This window comes from Ambystoma mexicanum, chromosome 5q (assembly GCF_040938575.1).
Source record: "Ambystoma mexicanum isolate Mex_15411 chromosome 5q, UKY_AmexF1_1, whole genome shotgun sequence".
Lineage (NCBI taxonomy): Eukaryota > Metazoa > Chordata > Amphibia > Caudata > Ambystomatidae > Ambystoma > Ambystoma mexicanum.
The window spans coordinates 13963417-13978095 of NC_090933.1; the positions used below are offsets into that span (position 1 = coordinate 13963417).

The following is a 14679-nucleotide window of genomic DNA, read 5'->3' on the forward strand; positions in this document are numbered from 1 at the left end:
TTAATGACACCTTTTTGTCCCGCCAGGGTTCCACGGATGACATTCTGGAAGACTTCCGCCGCTGACGAGACACCGAAACTGAGTCTTTTAAATTGATACAGCCCTTTGTGGGTGGTAAATGTTGTCATGTAACGTGGCTCAGGGTTGAGTTCCAGCTGGTGATACCCAGATCTTAAAAATCGAGCTTGGAAAAAAACGGTTGCCCCCTGCAGCTCACCCACTATATCGTCCAGCGTGGGCGTGAGGTGACATTCCCTCTTTATGGCGCATTCGGCAGTCCACACAGATGCAGACAGCCCTTGGTTGTTTGGGCTTGGGGGCCACCACTATGGGGGAGACCCACGGTGTTTGAGCCCTCCACCCACTCAATTATGTCCAAGTCAATGAGTGATTGGAGTTCCTTCTCCACCTGCGCCCTAAGATGGAATGGAATTCTTCGGTGCTTGAGAGCTGTCGGCTTCATGGACCCAACAATGTGAAGTCTTATAGGGTCACCTTTCAACTTGCCCACACCCTGAAAGACGCTTTCAAACCGATTCAGCAGGCGTCAATGTCTATGTGGTAGACTGCCAAGGTGAAATGTACGATGTCTAGGGCTCCGAGGCAACGCAGCTCAGCAGGGAATGCAGGCTTACATGAGTCACAAAAAACCTGGCCTTGATCTTATTCAGCCCGTGTGGTACTGGGGCCACAAAGTCTCCCTGAATTGGCAGGGGCATGTCACCCCCCTCCCCCCGAGCCTTGGACTCTTCCAACTTGGGAGGACCTGGGAGGGCCACAGTGTTCAGCTGCCAGGACGCAGACCAACGCTCCTGTGTCGATCAAGATAGGAGTAGGCACATCGCCAATGTTCACCGTGCAGGTCGTTTGCCTGCTCTGCTTCGCTCCTGTGGCAATGCTTGAGATGAAGACCTCCTCTTCATCTTCCTCTTCCTCTGCAATGTCTATATCTTGCACACCCTGCTCAATCGCTGACACGCTCCTGAAGTGTCTGGGGTTTCCCCCGCCTGACCTTGCCGGCCCTCTAGAGGCAGCCACTGGGTTCATAGCCCTGCACACTCTTGCGTAGTGTCCTGGCGTACTACACCTTGCGCATACGCTTGTCTTCGCAGGGCACTCCCCAGAGTGCCGCAGGTCATACTCACAGTACGGACTGGACTGCGGGTGCACAGGCGATGTACTGTTCTCTCTTTTAGGACCCCAGCGCGGCTTCCCTGGGGCCGAGCGTCCAATGGCGAAGGCATCCTCGCTCTTCCGCGGTTGCATTGCTGCGTCCATCTTCGCACCTCTGGTCTCCGCCAGTTCATATGTGTGCCCCGTGTCCAGGATTTGTGTGAGCATCAGGCCTGGCTCCCTAAGCACCTGCCTCCACAATTTCCCAGAGCTGCACGCTTGTATCAACTGATTCCGCACCATCTCCTCATTCACCCACCTGCAGGTGCTTGCGAGGTGCCTCAGCCTTGCACAGAACTGATCCAGGGACTCCTCTGTCTGCTGCTTCTCCGCACACATCGCAAAATCTGTCAAAGTCAACATTCGCCATGGGGAGGAAGTGGTTCTGGAGGGCCTGTTTAACTGCATCATAGGTGACCACCTGAAGGTTCAGCAAGTCAAATATCCTGTGGACCTCTGTGCCAGCAGAGTACACCATCTTGGCCACCTTCGCATCATCAGTCTTACCAGAGGCCCTGAAAAACATTTCCAGTTTCTTCACCCACAGCAGCCACTTCGGCCCCAGTTTGGACGGTGGGCCCGATGTGTCGAATTCAGGCATGGGTGCCAAGGAGCGGTTTAGCCTGCGTGGTACTGGCATAGGGTCCCCATCCTCTCCATCCTGCTCACCCATGGTGGTGACTGGGGTGAGGGTGTGAAAGCAGGGTCTTCCCAAATGTGTCTCCTACTAACCTTCCCTTTTTTTTGGGAGAAAAGTCCAGGGTCTGGTTGGTCAGCTTGATGATGGGGGCCTGTAGTTGCAGCAGGTGGTGTTTTCAACACACTTGGTGTGCCATCAGCCTTTCCAAAAGGCAGTAGCCACGGCCCTTTGTCCTCAAAGGGCCATGGAGTGTCCAAAAATTATTTTTGGGAATTCAGATCACAGCCCGCGCACGAGCACCTGTGTGGGTCGCAACCGCCGTGATCCGCGAGTTCCAAAGATGGCAGCCGGCCAACTGCGTCGGGTCTGTGACCGTGTGGGGAGACAAACACTTTCTCTGACTTTAAGCGCCGCCGGAGCAATGTCGCATTCCCCCCTGCCACGTTTCTTCGTCGCCAGTGTTGGATGCCACGTGAGACCCCCGGACCCCCACACGCATACACACACACACACTCGGAAGAGAGACACGGGACGCGTGTTGCTGGTACAGGGTCCCAGCGGCAACTGCCTCTCTGGGACCTCCTTTATTAACAATGCGCATGCGCGAGCCGGAACGAGGCTCACGCATGCTCACAACGATTGCGTACTACGCAACAAGAAAGACACATTCAGGGCTGGATTGCAAGTCCTGTGTTAAATAATGAAAAAGTGCCTCTCCATCACGGAATTACACTTTTCTTATTTTACATGGAGCTCACAATCAGGCCCTCATAGACATACACAGCATCCACACAAGCAGTCAAGCACCCGTACAGCCTCTCAATCATACACGCCGCACTCGCCAGAACACTTTATTCACGCGAATGCAGTCATGCACACACATACAATATCACTCACTCATACACTTTCTCTGGAAGGCCTGGTTTTCTGCGACATTACGTTGTCTGAAGATGGTCAGGAGAAGCCCTCCACCCCTCGTCCTGCCTGTTCCTGTTTTAGGGTGAGGGCAGGTTCATCCTTCTGACTCAGCCCCCGGCCTGAGACAGACGGGCGCAGAGGGAGGGGTGAAGAGCCATTCAGGATGCCTCCAGGACTGTTTAACAGCACTGCAGAGGCATCTTGAAGGCTGACATCACCCGGGGTCTCTCAAAGCCTTTCGCAGAGCTCTACATGAGGGAAGGCATGGGTGCTTTCCACAGGCATTCACCCATGTAAAGTGCTGTTTAGGGCATAAGGGACACCACCAGTAATGTTTTAGATTTGTTGCAAATGCAAATACTACATTTGCATTATTAGGGAGAGGGTTAAAAAAAACAATCACTTGCTCCATAATGCAAAGGAATTTGTTTTAAAACATTTTTATGTTGCTTCTTTGATTTTTATTATTGCAGTACCTTGAGGGTCCTGAAAATGTATGGGTGGTGTGGGGGCTGCCCTACTGCCCCATATGCGTGAGCCTCCACCGAGAGGCTAAGGGCAAACAAGCTAAGAACATTGCCATTTCTCGACATTTTATAGAGGTTTTGGGAGAAATTTGCCTTCCGGATATAAATGTGGATTGTAAAGCATTGAGATGTGAAGCATAGAAGCAGAGGCAGTTGTTACTTAGTTGGGCCCAAACATAGCAGTAATAAAATAAAACGGCCTTATTTTCTACACCCAAAAATAAAAATGCTCATGTGGGCCTAACAGAATGCATCACCTAGTAGCTCCGTTGCCCTTTCACCTTAGCTGTGATGGAGCAGGACTATAGAGCTGCGTCAGTCACGAATTAAAGCACCCATCACTCCATTCCTCTCATCCCCAAACATAGGTGAGCCACCAGAGGATGAGAAGTTGCCCGAGACAAAGCTACCAATTGCAATCATTTTTTAGGGGGCTGGGGGAGGCGGGGGAGGGGGGTTCAAACGTTCAGATTGGTTCCAGGGCTTTTCTTCAGCAGTCTTTATTCAATTTAGTTTTTTTTGTTTGGAATTGTTTTTCGACTCCTATAATGTAGACTGTATACATCTGTTCACTTTGGTTTCATATCCACATTTTTTTTTTAAATGCACGGTTTTATAGTTGCAATTTCTTTGTTGCTTTTTCATTGTTTTCTGTTTTCCTCTGAGCGGCACAACCTTCATTCCCCCTTTACCACAGACGTGCAGAGTACCTTTTTTTGCTATATATTGATTAAGCTGCAGCGAATTTGACCCGCTCATTTGGTACACTTTAAATACTGTGGGGATGAAACCAATGCAGACCAAATGTGTCATGATAGCAATGCTCCATTATTTCCTCACTGGTGTAATTTAATGGTTGTTCTCCATTTAAAAGCCACAAACATCAGCACAACTCAGCTGCATCTTTCTCATCTCACTCAGTCTCTTTCTGTCACTGTTTTAGGCAACTGGATTGTGTGTTAGGGTCAGTAGCCAGACCCCGGCAAGAGGGGATGGGGACCCCTCTAAGCCGGGGCGGGGGCTGGGGGAGGCTACCAGGTTTGACGCCAGAGCCAGTCCTACCCAGAGTGGGAAGTTGGGAGGGCCCCAGTCCCGGTCCCTTCCGTTTATGGCTGTCTGAATGTGACGAGTGCAAAAAAACAAGGGGGGTCCTGGGAAGTCCTTCTGCCAGACATTAGTCCTGGTTACGAGAGCCTTAACCAGATTCTTTAGCTCACTATCTTTCACAGAGGAGAAATATCCAAAACATAACAGTCTTTGTCCTGCCCTGGGGCAGTCCAGCACCGAAATGCTAGGCAATTCTCCTCTGAACAAGAGTACCAACAGCAACCCTAGACACGCGTTTCAGTCTGGTTGGACCTCATCAGTAGGGTGGAGCTGTGCCTCTCTAAGAAACGTGAGTAAGGGGTCCACGTCTGGATTCCCCTGTGAGACCCAAGCTACTTATATTATGTGACTAGTATTAGCTTTCCTCACTCCAGACCAATTGCACAAGATACTAGCAAGTTTGTTTAATTTCTTTAGAGAACTGCAAGAACCAGCATGCAGAGCATTCGCAGAACCAGACTGCAGCTGCAGTGAGCAAACTGCCCAGGTATAGCAGAGAGAGCAGCATGGCTCCTCCCGAGGCCTCTGTGGAACAGACTTGGGCCAGTGCACACAGCGGTCTGCTCCCAAGGTGCACGAACAACGTCATCCACAGCAAGCCTTTAGAGACATTTGCTGCCCTTGCCAGCTAAGACGGGGCATTTAAAACAAACTGCAAATTCCAACGAGGGAAGGACACCAACTGTACCAGCAACCTGGTTTCAGGGACACAAACTTTGATCTCTAGCAGAACACCGTTGCCAAAACCTGGAGGACCCGTGTTTTAAGAGGTAGAGATGCTTGGTCCCCCTGATCCGTTTGGCTGATTGTAACCCGGTCCCTGGGGAGATGAAATACTTCCTCAGCCCAGGGAACCAGTGGAGGGGAAATACCAATAGGGAGAGGCAGGAGCATAAAGGAGCAGGCAGGAAACAAAAATGTGGGTTGCTCTGGTGAGTGCAGAGGCAAACCAAGAGCCGGGACGGAGGATGGTATACAGGAGTGAGGAGGTAGATCAATCAAGGAGTGTGCAAGATGAGGTATTGGTTGGAGAAAGAAAGGAGCTTGGCAGAGCAAGTGGAGTTGGTGGGGGGGGCGATTGAGTCCGAAGCCATGGGTGCAGTAGTAGTAGTAGTACTAAGGAGAAGGGAGAGTAGCAGCAGTGAGGAGTGCAGAGAGTAGTAGTGGTAAGCAGAGGGGAGCGTAGTAGTGGTGAAGAGAAGGAAGAGTAGTAATGGTGAGCAGAGGGAGAGGAGTAGTGGTGAAGAGAAGGGAGAGTAGTACTGTTAAGCAGAGGTGAGAGCTGTAGGGTTGAGAAGAGGAAGGGAGTAGTAGCGGGGAAAAGGAGTAGATCGGGAGCATGATCAGAGTGTGGAGGTAGACTGTAGAGAAAAATGAAAGAAGGAACTGTCAGGTAAGAGGAGGGATGGTGGGTGGAAGTAGGAGGTGGAAAGTGTGAGTGAAAAAGGTACAGGGAGAGGAATATCAAGAGCACGGAATGAGAAGAGAGTGGGGCTCAAGTGTCCTGAAGGCATAGACCCTTAATAGTTATATCGCCTTGTGCACTTTTAGGGTAGGGACCCCATAGAAGGTTCCCTGCAGGAGTTTGGACGGATACACTGTTTCCCTTTAGGCCACCACCTTCAGTTAGGCCCTTTTTAGGGTTACCAACCTCTTGTGACCAGCCTGGGGTTGCGGGCCCCTTGGGTTAGGGGGTTCACCCAGTCATGACTTCGATCGAGATCGATGGCCCTTCGAGAGCCCTCTATCACAAATCAAAATAAAGACCGTCTTTTGGGAGTTGGTGTGTTTTGACTCAATTGAAAACGGGATAATCGAATTCAATAAAATGCTATTTCGATGTTTTGATGTTAGATTTGCTTAACGGTTCGTTAAGAGACAGTCATGATAGGTTAGGTTGTATCATTTAGGGCAGGATTTGCTCCTCTAATCTGCTTAAACCTAGTTCCAAGGGTTTTATGGGCAGACACAAATAAAACACGTGGCTGTGCAGGAGTATGCTAGGAAAAACATTGTAGGCAACATAAAGGGAGAACGAGGTTTGCTTTAAAGGGATATATTTTTTCATATGTAAACTACTTGCAGCATTGGGACCCAGAAAAGTGGCAATATTCGATTCCGCTGCTGGGCTCACGGAGACTGCCGTCTTAATACAATATTAATTGTCCTATATGGCACACATCCAGCTGACCTTTTGGAGGTCTCTTGGTGCAGTGTGTTACTTGACGTGCAGTGTGCTTGTGTGGTGGATAGACAGGAGTGAAGTTGCGTTATACAAGGTGCAGCTCTCCACAGCTCCACGTGCGCGGCTGTGAGCAGGCGAGCAATTCTGCTGAAGAGTGGGAGATGAGCTGCATGTGTACTGTAAGGTTGAAAGAAGAAATTATTAACAGAATAGTGGCCTTTCAACCTGGACTAAACCGGTTTGCCTGGAATGGGAATACCGCTGTCCTTTTCCATGTTTTGGGCCTAATAAAGGAATGTGCCATTTTCCATTATCCTTCACCAATGTGGGTTCTAGGAATGCGTTTAGGTCCCAGGTCTCTTGCGGAGAACACTTGGGTGAGACGTACCAGTTTGGTACCAGCTTCCAGAGCAGTATTATCAACGGTCTTCCCTTGAAGTGGCCTGGTGAGAAAACACATTTTTTAGGGATTTCCTTAACGTCATGTGGTCATCAAGCAGCAGAGTAGCCTGGGCGTTTAATTACATAGGTTGGTTTCTAGGCTTGAAGGTGAGCACCCTTTTTCTATTTCCTGTTAATGTGTAGGATTGATATTAGAGCTACATTACTTAACCAAAGTGGCCTGCCAGGCACGTATACAAGGACATTCTTTGCAATGTCTTCTATGCCCCCACTTAGAAGAGCGTGATTGGGTTGCAAATGTGTTTGAAGTGGATCCTGTGTGACAGGGAGCAACAGCTGAGGAGGTTCTGGAGTTATGTGCGCTCATCTTTCCAGTTTCAGGGGTCATCTGGCTCCAGAGTTTAGTGATCTTAGTACACAGTTCAGGAGGTGATCTTGGAGGCCCAGCTGAAGGTTCTAGTCAATCCTTGGGGATACAGAAGGCGCAGTGTTTGGCATGGTTCCTTGTGAGAACAGCGGGTATAACTTGATATAGCAGATTGACTTTGGATGAAAGATGCAGCTTCTCGCCATTTGGTTTACTGTGCGGTTCCAAGGTAAGGGGCCTCTCCATGAGAATTCTGTGGCTTTGACTGCTCTGGTTCCTCAAGGTCAGCATTCCATTTCTTCTAGCCAAGGAGAGAGAGAGTGTGTGTGTGTGTGAGAGTGTGAGAGTGTGAGAGTGTGAGAGTGTGAGTGTGAGTGTGAGTGAGTGTGAGTGTGTGAGTGTGTGTGTGTTTTCTTGTCCTGCAGATCACAAATTTGTTTTTACATCATTCAGGATTTGCATTTGCGAGCGAGAAGTACTAAGCTGTGGTTGAGTTTCAGTGAAGGTTTATTGGCAATATGTGTCATTTGCCATGAGTGTGGTCGTTTACGAGGTTGAAGAGTTGGTGTGACATGCTGCCACTGAAGTGCCCACACAGGCAATTTTAATGTGGGAAGGAGAGACTTCGGGGCTAACAAATTATAAATTTTAAGGGAAACTACTCTTACATGGAAAAGTGTAGGCTGCCCACAGGTAGTTGGACTGGTTCAAAAAGCCGACCAATGAATACAATAGCAATGGTAACTGGCACCAGAAGAAAGGGGGTGATTTTGGGCCACTTTAATAGCATGACATTTCGCTCTTTAAGACTATACCGTTTTGCACTATCGATAAGTTCCTAGCATAACTGTTATTAAGGAAAGCACCTGTGCACTTACACTTAGGCCACCCACCGTTTGACAAAACATTAATCTTACCTAGAGTGCTAAAGTTCTTTTCACCATCAATTGAAACTCTGCAGATGCCCAGACGTACAGGGCTGGCTCAGTATTTTCGGTTGATCTACATTGCTTAAGCTGCTACCAAGTTCGGAAGTAATCATTGGCCCTCATTAGGACTCCGGCGGAAAACCATGGTGCTATTAGCACCATGGTCGATGCCGAAGTCCGCCATGGCGGAATGGGGAATTACCACTCCATTCCGAGGTTGGCGGGGCGGTAATTCCCCATGCCAGCATGGCCCTTCCCCATTCCCATTTTTTGCCGGTAAGTATGGTACCGCATATTGCAGTACCGTACTTACCTCGAGAGTCCCTTTGCGGGCCCCTACTTTAACGGCTGGTCTAGACCAGCCGTTAAGGTCGGGTCCCGCAAAGGGACCTCGTAGTAAGTAAGGCGTTAAGGGTTTAACGGCACTGACACCTTTTACGGCGCCGTTAACCCCTTAACGCCAAGGTCCTAATGAAGGCCATTGACTGAAGAGAAAGGGCCGTATCTGGGGCATCCCTTCTGCAAGCATTCCTTGGAAAGAAATCCAGATTTAATTAGATTTATATGTGAGGCCCTCCTCCGGTGCCCAAATCCTGCTTTGTTGATATGAATGCCTCTAATGCGCAGGAGCTCATGAGGCACGGGCAAGGAATATTACCAATTTATCAAACTTTACTCTTTGCAAAGCTCATTTGTCATCGCATGCGATTGTCTAGTAATCGAAAGTTACATTTTTGATAAGAGCCAAAAAATGCAATGCCAAGGTTTTAATCACAGTGGCATTTTAGAATCATGCTACAAGAGCTATGGGATCATCCCACTCCACACCTGCCTTATGCTATTGTGTTCGGACATTGACCTGGGCCCAGTTCTCCTTGGGCACAGATATCTGAAGACTTGAACCTAGAGCCATTTAAATCAAACGCCTTGTGCAGCTACTCTTATACCAGAAGCCGACATCCCAAAATGTGTCGCGATTCATCGATCTGCACTCTGGTTCTGTGATGCAGTTGAAGTATTCCCAAACCACCCCTACTAATAGCATTTGCTATTCGAGGACCGATATTGAGCCGCCGAGCTGTAGTTGCCAGTGGCATGTTGCGCTCTAGTATTGCCTCACTCGGCTAGAGTTGGCACAATTGAGTCTACGTGCAGCCAAGCTTCAGCAAGTGTTTGTCCACTTTCCAGCCTTTACTGCGTCTCACCAATACATCATGTTCAAGTTGTAGCTGTTCCTACTTTAACCACCCTACTTCACTCTACTCCTACTACTCTGGATGCCGCTCAAGGCGGCACAATTTCCTCGACCGGCAAGCGATCCTCTGTGGCACAGTGTAAAATATTTCTTATATTACAGCCATTATGAAATAGCCTATTGTACACCAAAAAGATGCATATATCGCACGAGAAGCTACAGTGTGGCAGATGTCTGTAAATAGAAAAAAATACCACTTTTTTGTACTTGAAGTTTTATTACTGTTGCACCATTTATACAATTACATATCATTTCAACGCATCCATTTTACATCTTTTTTTTTCCTTTGCATTTTGTTTCCAATGAGTGGTGTGTTGGTGTGACACAGAATGAAAGACTGGAACTGCAATGAATGCAGACTTTAAATGGTTCAATGTTCATTTCCACCGACCAAGAAACAGAACAACATGTGCACCCAACCACAGACATGCATTAACTTGTCATGAGGAATCTAGATCGCTAAGTGGGAAGAGAATGCTCATTTGCTCCCAAAAATAGATCTCGAGAAGGGGAAAGACTTGGAGGGGATTGGCACTGAGAAATCACGGTGTGGACGCCTGTGTGGATTGCGTCTGAAGATTTGGCCATCATCGGCCGTGTTCACCAAAGAAAAGTAACAACAAGATGTGTCTGCAAAGAAAACAAATACTGCTTTCATATCGATCTGATTGCCTTGGCACAAACCCAATGGGCAAAGTCAAAAACATCACTCCTGCAATATTGCAGAAGAGAAAATAAAGAAACTTTGTTTTGATACATTGGCGGAGTGCGTTCATGCTACTTTTTGCTCAGAATGTTAAAAATGGGATGGACTTCAAATTTCGATAGCTAAACTCCGACATGGTTTAAAATGTTTAGTAATTGGCAATATTCGCAGACTGATTTTTTCTTAGAGTTTGCGACAAAAATGCAATTTGGCTTTTTATATTTGTAAATGTTGAAGAGATATCCCATCTGGGCAATACATACAGTTTATTCATAATCCGAATCAAGTTTGTTAGTATAGCTGGAACAAAATTATAATAATAAACAGCATTGCAGGTTGCTTTTTTTAAAGTGGTTATTTCAAACAGGCTGTCCATGTCACTCTTGAACTGCTACAGCTTGATCCGAATTAGCCACTGGGACCTCGGGCGCTTTCACTTCTTCTGCTGGTCCTACAGGACCCGAGGCCTTGGGAGTAGAACTAGAGGCGTCTGTTGCTGGGCTTTCAATGGAAGAAGGTACAGCCTCGTTGCTGCAAGGTTTTGAGTCTGAAGCTGGGGCCACTTCAATTTGAGCTTCTTGTGCCGCTGGTGCTGAGGGTGCCTCAGTATTTTTGGCGTCGACCTCCTCTTTGCTCTTGTCTTCCACTTTACTGGTTGCCGTGGCTTCGGAGGGCTGGGAAACTTTAGCGTTGCTGCTTGGCTCGGGGGCTTTGGCAGGCTCACTGCTTGGAGCCGGAGCAGGAGCTGGTGCCTGCTCCTCTTGCTTGGTCGCCTGAGGCGCTGCCTTCGGGACCTCCGCTTTGGCATCCGCGCAGGCCTCCTGCTTCTCCGGTTCAGACTTCTGTGCCTCTACTTTGTTAGTGGCATCTTTCTCCCCTTCTTTATCTTCCGCTTTATTATCAGTTGCCTGGGAATCTTTATCATTCTTCTCATCCTTAATTTCCTTGGCATCTGCATTCTCTACCGGAGGCTGAGCCTCCTCGTTGCCCTTGGGTGCCTCTCCTTCTGTGGCTGCCCCATCAGCCTTCTTGTCTTTTGCTTTGTCATCACTCACGTTGTATCCCTTCTTCTTCTTGCTTAGCTTGCCTCCCATTTCTGGAGTGCTGAAATACAAGAGAAAGAAAATATAATGGTTACCCCCAAAAAGGACACATTTTCTACATAGAAATCAACATTTTAGAACATCAACAAAAGCGGAAAAACAGCAAAGTAGTTGGTCAACATTCATTGAGTTCTGCAAACTGATATTGTAGGGTGAAATATACCCCCTAAAGGGCATAGATAAAGAGGCCAGAGTGATTTGTAAATGCCCATTGAACTAGACAGCCAGCACAGAAATGGTGATAACAGCCATGAGGCCTATTGAACCAAAAACAGGCCTAAATCGCCAAGGAAAGAAAAGGGGCTTTGAAATGCAAAAGTGCGAAGATATGCGCAATGCATTTCAGCAAGAAAAAGACAGACATGTGGGTGACAATGCTGTTTTACTCAATCCATGGAGAGCTGCACTTTTACTTAGAGAAACAGCATTGCGTACATCATCTTCAATGTAATACCAGATTGTGCTCCAGTCATCTAAATTGAAACCAAGCTCCTTGCATTTACAAGAAATTAAATAATTTCCTTTTTGTTTTTCCTCATCCAAATGACAGTATGCAGAGAAAAGTGCTCACTAGCCTTTCAGAGTTTGAACATGGTCTTCTCAAATAACTTCCCTAGTGATAACTCATGTATTTTGAAACTGCGAAATTAAAGAAATATATTACATATGGATGAGGCCCAGGTTCCTTATGTAATGTCATGTAAAATGCATTGCGAGTGAGTTTGAAAGGTGTTGCTTGCAGGATGACATGAGCCGGTCATTTCTCCAAAGATGAAACTTAACCTCCAAGACCTTTCCTCTGCTGCCCTGAAGAAAGGGGTCGGGTTGTCGACCGTCAATCAGGGCCATTACTTAAACATATAGAAAGAAATACATTGCTTAGATGTAAGCCATGGTGAAGACAGATAAGGCCATGCAGATTCTTTCAGGTGAAGTGAAATTGAGTTCACAATTCCCCAAAAATGTCCATTAGAGTTGTAATAAGGGCCTTCACAGGCCTTGAAGTGGGAGGTGAACATAAACATGAGCCAGCCTGTGCCTGGTCACATGCATATGAGTAAATGCAACTTGAGAGAACAAAGGAAAAGGCTGCTGTTGAATTCATATGAAAATACATATTATTGCAAAAAAGGGGCAAAGTATACGCCACAACGGTCATTCCAGACTTTTATTAAAGTTGAAAGTAACCCCCTTTAAACCATGCTAAAATTATTTTTATTTTTGTGTGATAAACATAACTAAAGTTATTAATGAACAATTTATTTGGGCCTTCCCTTGATTCTGAGAGATTTGAAAGTTGGTGCAAGGGTGAAGGAAATAATTAAAGGAACTATGCTGCGGCATATTTTTCACTGATACGGCTCCTGAGTAAATGAAAAAAAATGTATCTCTGCATAGGGAGGGTGTGCCGACTTCATATTAGCATCATCTGATTCGCCTTAAAATGTAGTTCATAAAAATATTTTCATACATGTAAAGATTTTTAAAATTAGGGTACTTGCCATGTTGACAGATATTTAGAGTTTTGTCCATGCTGAGCCCACCTGTGAAATTGGGATGATGAAGCTTTCTCCTCCCACAGCGGTCCCAACTCACTCCCCTCATCTCCTTGTTCTATTAGCACACAGGTGGGTGGTGGGTAGAGAAAACCAACCAATCCCGTTTGCGGGAATCATGACAAGTTTCTGATGTCATTTGCCCTATAATTACATCAGTTTGCATTAGAACTGGGCTTTTCCACTTATTCCGGGAGGCCATTTGCTGCTGAATCCTTGAGAAACACCCCAGCAGAGAGGACCAAATCTTGCATTGGAGACAGGAACCAGGAGATATTGAAGCTGACTGGGAGCCCTTGGAGGATTTAGATGAGACTCTCCTTTACTGACAGCCTTGTTGTCCCAGAGGTGCCCTGCTGTTCTCTGGTGTGGATTCCAAGGCTGCTCCTGCAAGTATAACTATCCCCAAAGCCATACATTGTGTAGGCCCTGCATTGTTTTAGTTATTTCCCCATATCAAAATATCCTGTTTGTCTGTGTAGATCCTTATCATATTTAAAGTAAATCATTTAATACCCCTATAGAATTTTCACAGGATGTGTTTTGTTGGCATTCGAAACAAACAAGCTCTTCCAGTGTGTTTTGAGCTGGTATAGACAAAGATCTGTCAATGGAATGAATCCCAAAACCCTGTTTCCATGTGAGTGTGCAGGGTGCAAAATGAAATTCCCATTGATCCCATTCATTTTAAATCAAAAGTGTGAAGCCTAGTAATTATTTGTATGTGTAGGGTGGAAAATGAAATTGCCCCCTTGTTCCCCTTGTTCTGTGACCAAAACCACAAAGCACTGCCTATACTATTTAGGTGTGACAAAACAAAATTTACCATTGCTTTTCTTGCCCTCATATTGCATTTGTGATCAGAATCCAAAACCGATGTTCCCATTGTGTTCCCACTCTCTGCCACCGGCTTTTAATTCAGAGGGGCCAAGCCTAGTTGATGTTTGAAGGGTGAGGGTTGCTGGGAGAAAAAAGTACTATAACCAAATCAGCAAACACTGTTTATCGTGAATTGTCCTTTTTCTGTATTGGTTGGTGATTTGAAAGGAAACTGATTGCATATCTCAGTGCTATCTCTGTGTTGGTGCCATTACGGAAGTTTTTTTCTTGTGTAGCCATCGAATTGTTGGCTGATGTTAGTCTGGCTGTAAAATTTGGTTTCAATAAATTAATAAATATCTATATTCACAATACACCGGCCTGGTTCGTAGTTGCGGCACCGGGTATTTGTTGGGGATGGGTGCGAGATGGGTTGGAGGCCTTACCAAACTGAACCAAATCAAAATGATAGTGATTTATTGTGCGACACATTCATTGGGGGGAAAGGAACTCCCTGAGTGGAGTGGGACCACGTAATAAACTGACAAATTTAGGGGCTTGTCATGTATTGGTATAGAGAGTTTCCACTCGTGACAGTGCAGTAACAGCAGACTATTCATTTAGGTGTAATTGCATTTCAGTGGATGGAAAGTTGCGTTGCATTGTAAAGGTGCCATTCAGACCTGTACCATGGGTTTCAGGCAAGTGTGTAGAAAAAAACAGTATTGATTTGAGTGTCATTGTGAGTACAAACTAAGCAGGAACAGGGTTGAGATTTTGCCCTTGCACAGAGAGCCTATTAGGTGAATGAGCACCGTAGGAATCAACATAGACAAGAAGCACTTTCTATCCAAATTGTTTATTAAAAGGTGAATGGGTAGAACGGGAGAAAGACATGGGGCAAGCCAGAATAACGCAGGAGGTTACCTCTGTAAAAGTTGATATGTGGCAGGATAATGGGCTGTTACATCAGGCCCTGACAGACTTTTATA

General features: G+C 46.5%; 1 protein-coding gene across 4 annotated transcripts in view; it reads right to left on the reverse strand.

Moving 5' to 3' along the window:
- Positions 1-9794: 9794 nt before the first annotated feature.
- The window catches only part of BASP1 (brain abundant membrane attached signal protein 1), a 382331-nt gene continuing 377446 nt past the window's right edge, over positions 9795-14679 (reverse strand). For all 4 annotated transcript variants that reach the window (XM_069620423.1, XM_069620422.1, XM_069620424.1 and 1 more), the window contains one exon: positions 9795-11313. In XM_069620423.1, the coding sequence (XP_069476524.1) occupies positions 10587-11313 (727 nt within the window). In that variant the 3' untranslated portion in view covers positions 9795-10586. The remainder of the gene's footprint in view (positions 11314-14679) is intronic.